The sequence below is a fragment of the Leptonychotes weddellii genome, chromosome 2 (genome assembly GCF_054177405.1).
Source record: "Leptonychotes weddellii isolate Sample4059 chromosome 2, ASM5417740v2, whole genome shotgun sequence".
NCBI lineage: Eukaryota > Metazoa > Chordata > Mammalia > Carnivora > Phocidae > Leptonychotes > Leptonychotes weddellii.
In genome coordinates, this window is record NC_138370.1 from 69909586 (window position 1) to 69916216 (window position 6631).

The 6631-nt window shown below is 39.3% G+C and overlaps 1 protein-coding gene across 1 annotated transcript in view; it reads left to right on the forward strand.

The window, feature by feature from the left end:
- The window catches only part of ANAPC10 (anaphase promoting complex subunit 10), a 217524-nt gene extending 211559 nt beyond the window's left edge, over positions 1 to 5965 (forward strand). The window contains exon 5 of the mRNA XM_081811829.1: positions 2965 to 5965. Within this exon, the coding sequence (XP_081667955.1) occupies positions 2965 to 2991 (27 nt within the window). The 3' untranslated portion in view covers positions 2992 to 5965. The remainder of the gene's footprint in view (positions 1 to 2964) is intronic.
- Positions 5966 to 6631: the final 666 nt, after the last annotated feature.

Genomic DNA, 6631 nt, shown 5'->3' on the forward strand with positions numbered 1-6631 from the left:
GAGATTGTCTTTCTTTTTTTTAAGATTTATTTATTTATTTGAGAGAGAGAGAGAAAGAGAGCATGAGCGAGGTTGGGGGGGGTGGAGAGGCAGAGGGAGAAGCAGGGAGTCTGACGTGGAGCTCAATCCAAGGACTCCTGGATCATGACCTGAGCCGAAGGCAGATGCTTAACTGACTGAGCCACCCAGGCACCCCTGAGATCATTTTTCTTAATATAAGCACTTTACAGCTATAAATTTCCCTCTAAGCACTGCTTTAACTGCATCTCATAAGTACGTTGTGGTTTATTTATTTATTTATTTATTAAAGATTTTATTTATTTGTCAGAGAGGGAGAGAGAGCACAAGCAGCAGGCAGAGGGAGAAGCAGGCTCCCCGCTGAGCAAGGAGCCCGATGCGGGACCTGATCCCGGGATTCAGATCATGACCTGAGCTGAAGGCAGATGCTTAACTGACTGAGCCACCCAGGCATCCCTGTATTTTAGGTTTATTCATCTCTAAGCATTTTCTGATTTTCTTGTGATTTCTTCTTTGAAGCATTGTTTTTTTAAGAAGGTGTTTAATTTTCACATGTTTGTGACTTTTTCAAATTTCCTTCTATTATTGATTTCTAATTTTATTCTATTGTCCTCAGAGAACATACTTGGCATAATTTTAGTCTTTTTAAATTTATGGATATTTGTGTCAGTAAAAACATATGATCTAGCCTGGACAATATCTCATGCACACTTGAAAAGAATGTGCATTCTCCTGTTCTTGGGTAGAGTGTTCTCTCCATTAGGTGTGGTTGGCTTAGAATGCTTTTCAAATTTTCTATTTAATCATTGATTTCTTTTTGTCTCTTTTTCTATCTATTATTGAAAGTGGAGTATTTGAAGTCTCCAACTATTATTGTTGAACTGTCTATTTCTCCCTTCAATCTTGTCAGTTGTTGCTTCATGTTTTTTGGCACTCTGTTGTTAGGTGCAGTTGTCTTTTAAGTCAGAGAGGAGGGAAAAAATGAATTATAAACAAAATTTCATTTATTCTGTCTTTTATTTTTATCCATGTGTTTGCCTTTACTGGCCCTCATTTTTCTTTATATAGATTTGAGTTACTGTCTAGTGCCCCTTCATTTCACCCAGAAGGACTCTCTTTAATATTTTTTGTAGGGCAGGTCTCAGGTTCACTTATTGGCTTCTTATTTAATTTTTTTCAGAAAGAAGATGATGTAACCATAGGCGTGGCTATGAAATCTTTAGAGATAACTGACAAAATGATAAGACAATAATTAGTCATTGTTACAAAAAATATTTTGCTTTCTTTGGAAATACCGTAATTCTTTTATTTTGAACCAGTTCTATAGGTTCCCTTGTTTCTAAAACTGAAAAAAAAAAATTATTTTCTGTAAGAGTGATGGAAAAACCCTTCCTGAATGTAGCAATGCTAATAATTAAATTATGAAAAGCACTTCAGTCTTCAATTATGAAATAAATTCTTTGTGAAATCAAATCAAAGTCTGTAAACAATGGTGTTTGTTTAAAAAAACTGAACAAATAATGGCAAGTTTGGATAAAGGCACAGAACATAATTCTTGAATATTGAGTGGTAGGATTGTCTTTCATAACTCCTTCCAAAGTGTTTTATACATATTAATTTAAACCTCACAAGTATTCACTGGTAGATCATTTATCCACAAGTGTTTGCCACTAGATCGTTTGTCCCAGTGATAGAGGATGGAATTGAAGATACAACTAATAGAGTCTGAAATCATAATTTTCTTACCAGAAGCAAATGTTATTTCTCTCAGAATAGCCCTGGACCTTTAAAGAGAGCTAGTAGGCATCTGCCTAATAGCATTTGCATTTAATCATGGACAAAGAAGAATCTAAAATAGGCCTTGGCAAATGGCAAGTGTATTTAGTGGCCTTGCACCATAGAAACATGTCAGTTTGCAATGTACAGTAATCCCACACTATTTCTGATCTTGCCCATCACAGACTCTCTTGTTTCCTTGGCCAGGTAGGCAGGCCAGTTCCCTCCTTCAAGTCACTGAGGAACTGATTGCTGTCATAACACATCTGTTGATATCATTTGGGCCAAGCAAGCATTGTCGATCTTACTCAAGAATACTACTTTGCTCAAAGCCCTTCTGGAGAGTTCCTTCCCAACATGACTCATCAGGAAGTTTTCTCAGAAACTTAGTGGCTATCTGTGAGGTCCAGCCACTAATGATCTACCTTCCAGTTCAGGCAGGATATTTTCCCTTCGCCAACTAAATAAATTCTTTTTATAAAGAGTCCTCCTGCTGAGCTTTTGGAGGATTAAGTGCCTAGTTGAGTGCCCTCCACCAGGGAAAGCTGGAATGGATTTGGTTTATTTCTTAACTCTGTGGAATCCATTTTGAAAACTATCAACCAAAGCAGATTCACACAATGATTCCCATAAGCTATTTGTGGATCCCACCCATAGTTCTGAGGGCTTGACCTCAAGTCTTACCTATCTTGAATGTGATGCATTGAACAGAGAAGAGAAAAACAACCCATTTCGATGAATCTTGATACTTTATGAAAAGCAGATCTAATGCTAACCCAATATGATTTTTCAAGGGAAGTCTTTTTGCTAGAGGAGCTGTTTTTCTCAAGGTCTCTCCATCTAGCAGGTTACCTGAGGTCTAGTATATTTACTTCTTCCACTAGGTGGCAGGACTTTTAAGCAATGCTGCACGTGTGTCCCAGAAAGTTCTCTTGGAACAGAGAAGTTAGAATTGTCAACATTTGATGCAGGTCAAGAAGTTTAACTGGATTATGTCTCTGGGTTTCTATGATTACCTTGCTCTATATTCCTCCCTGTAATGCAGTTTATTTTTCCAGACAAACAATGCATTATGAATGTGTTTTTGCTTTTGGCATGATGTCTCTGTTGCAGAAATTATTTTAATCACAGATCTTTGACTGAAACATCTGTGTTTCTTGTTTTCAACAGGAAAGAGGAGTGCACTCTGGACTCTGAAATGACAAAGAATAGAATCTTTCATTTCCGTCTAAAATGTCAAGGGCAGAGGATGGAGTGTTGGTGCCAGTGGGAGAAGGTTGGAGTGTTTGGGACCAAATAGAATGAAAATACATAGAAGGAAATAAAAGCCATGATATTTAAGATGTGGCAAACACTACAAACGTAAGGGAAAGCCAACTGCTTCTATGAATTAGTACCGTGGATTATTGGGTTCAAATTATGTTTTGCTTAAATTTCGTCACTGAATCATGGCCCCTTTGGCCCATGATTCAGTGTGAGTGGCATTTGGGGTGATCCTGGCTAATTGAGAAATTAGTCAAGATACTTTAGAAATCATGTCATCAAATACAAGTGAAAAATGTTTTTCCAACTATCTGAAAATAAACGGGTGAAAAATGAAAAGGTCAAATTGCCATAAACCCTTTGGCTTTTGTTGTGGGCAGTTGTGAATAGCATCACTCACTCTCAGATAACTAGAGCTTGAGTTACATGAAATAAGCCTTTGGAATTAAGTTGATGGGTGGTCTTTATTTTAGTTTGTTACTCTGGCACTTGGGTACCAATGCTTAATATTCATGATTAAGTCCAAGGAGGAAAATGCTTGAAATTACACCCTTCTTTTGTGTTTGGAGAAGAACCTCGTCTCAGACAAACTTCTCATTTCACCAACATATTTTAACCTTCCTCAACAGAGCAGGGGTGGAGTTCCAAGTACCATCAAATGTTTACCTTTGGTTCACTTGCCGTAGAATGTGACAGGTTTACAGATGTGTTTCCAATACAAAGACAAGGAACCTGTTTCTCTCTTTCTCTCTCCTGCAACACAAAACCTCACAAAAGCCTATATCCTGCAGAGACAGCTGTTGGGAAAGTTCAGGCATAGCAACTCCCGCAAACATGTCATCTATTGTCTCCTTGGCTGCTCTGTGAAGGTCTGGCTCTCACAGAAAAGTGCCCTTTTTTATAAACACCTCCCATGAAGACAGGCAAAGGTGTGAGGTGTGCCTGTCAGGGTGAGTGATGGGTGCAGTAGGAACCGGTACGTGGGGGGGATGGTGGTGAGGTGAAACCTGAGCTCTTCTAATCCCTTGGAGCAGGACACCTGGGAGCTCCTCCTGCCACTTCCCCCTCACAGGCCCCGGTTTTTTCAGATCTGGGAGGGGGGAGAGAAGTCAATAAATAGTGTGTGTACGTGGAGGGGGGGATGGGATGAAGAGATGTTGGGGGAGTTTAATCCCAGTCAGTGAATTTCAAAAAGCCTCTCATGAGTGCAAACAAAGCTATCATGGGTGGTTCTTGGATTTTCACTTTGGTGGCCCTTACACTCTACAGGGCCTGCCTTTGACCCACTGCCCCGCCAGCCAGCCTTCTTTTTCCTGCTTCTTTTGCCTCTTGAAATTCTCTGGGGTCGAGGCCAGGGTGAGGTAGGGAAATATTGAAAAGAACGACCACTGTGAAATCTCCTTAGTCTGCTGCTCATCCCAGTCCTTCGGTGACTTTTGAAACATTGGTTGAATCTTCCACAAGGGTGATCGATCACACATTGGTTTTCAGATTTGTAAAATGAGAATATTCTTTTCTTCTTTATTTTGAATTTATGTTAGTACCCATCAAATCCAATAGTTTGTGCCTGATAGTTTAAATAAAGTATTATAATTGCATGATGTAATGAGGTTTGTCTTGAGAAAGGAAACTTAACTTAGATACCAGTAATAAGCTGTTTTTTCTAAGAGACAAAGCACTGCATGCACAAGCTCAAACGTTGTACAGGAAAAGCTTTAGAACCGGGCACATTTGGTTTAGATTTCTAATTCAGCATTTATTACAGACAAATGAGCCCAGGCAAGTTAGTATACTTCTTTGTGCCTTAGTTTTCTCCCTCTGTAAGATAGGGATATACTATCTCTCTGTCAGTGCTGGGACTGGGTGAGTGCATAATGGTAAATGGGGAGCACTCATTCTGATGCAGAGTGTGGGCTCAGTGCATGCTAACTCCTTCCTTCAACCATTCACAACGGAACCTGTTTAAAAACAAGGATTAATCATGAAGCAGCGCCTCTAAAATGTTATCTTCTTGGTTGAATTTTAATCATAGGAGAAAAGGTGTCCTTGGATGCATTTGAGTTTTCTGCTGTTTTCCCTCTCCTGGAAGAAACCCTAGGTACAAGAAGGGCAGTTAAAGACAATGTTGGGTGGATGGGAAATGAATAGAACTCGAGTGGTGTCCTAATCAGGAAGATTTTTTTTTTCTTCTGGTCATAGAATTTTCATTTGCCCCTATTTATACCCATCTCAAGAGATAAAAGCACGCATGTGCCTTTCTCCACCCATGTGACACCATTTTTGAAGATACTGATGTATTCTTGCCAGTTCGATAGAAATCTAATTCCAGGGATAATCAAATAAGAATATTAGAACTAGAAGAAACTATCCTTATTATTAAAACAGAATGTCGGAGGACTTCAAAGGAATTTGAGAACCTGGAGATGCCATACAGTGAGTTCACAGCAGAGCAAGGTTTGAGATCCAGATTATTTGATTTTTTAATCCAAAACCCTGTATTTCCGAAAGGGTGTTTCATCGTAAGTGGTTGTGAGTTTCTTCTCTCAGCTGCTACTCTTGGTTGATGAGAAAGGTGAAAGCCAACATTAAAAAGGTGGGCTTTTTTGCTTGTCTTCATACAATCCTTTATTGACTTGAGAGGAGGCAGATGGATTCAAGGTGGAAAAAAGGAAAGACTCAAGAATGGCTTTTCCAGGCTGCAATCACCACAGAAGTTTCTGTTTGGGACAAATATTAGAATGTTGAATCTTGAGCTTGCCATTTATTCTGTCAATTAATTAAGCACAGACTCATGGATTTGAGGAGCATCTAATTAATATAATTTGTGGGCAATCAGAAGGCATATTTATTAAAGATGTATAAGGAACCATCTCATATGGGTTTGTTTTGATTATTGTATGAAACTAAATCATAGTGAGATTTCTCAGGCTTTACAACTATGCATTAAAAATTAACAACCAGTCTCTGGCCAAAATCTTCTCTCTAACCTGTGTTCCATATCTCGTTCCAAGAGCAGCATACTCCGCCAAGCATACCGGATGGGACATCTGCAACAAGGACTGGAAAGGAGAATTTTGCCCTGAGTCTGAAGGTGTTATTTTTCCCATGGTTTGATTTGCCTGGCATTCTTTGCCTGGCATTTTTTCCTTTTCCTTTGCAAGGAAAGGGAGAAATGAGGAGTGTTAGTTGCTGACGAAGTCAAGAGGGCGCTGAGGCTGGCTGGGTTTATTACTTTTGGCCGATAAATGGTGTGATGTGGTTTTACTTCCTATTTGTAGAGCCTTTCTAGAAACCTGGGCCCTGTTCTTCAGTGAGTCCTCCTTGTCGGCTTATATATATTAAAAGAGAGAGAATGAAAGTCCAAAAGAAGGAAAGGAATTTTAAAAAGCAGTTCCTTCAAGAGAACAGAGAACCCCATGGGAAAGCAGTGGCATCAGAAGGGATAGGGCAGAAGATGATTATCAGCATGTAAAACGTGTCTGTCTTTCCAGTATAGAATCTGTGGAATTTGCATGCGTCATTTCTCTCATAGCCCGCTGGAGGTACTACTAATGATAACAATAACATCAGAGAT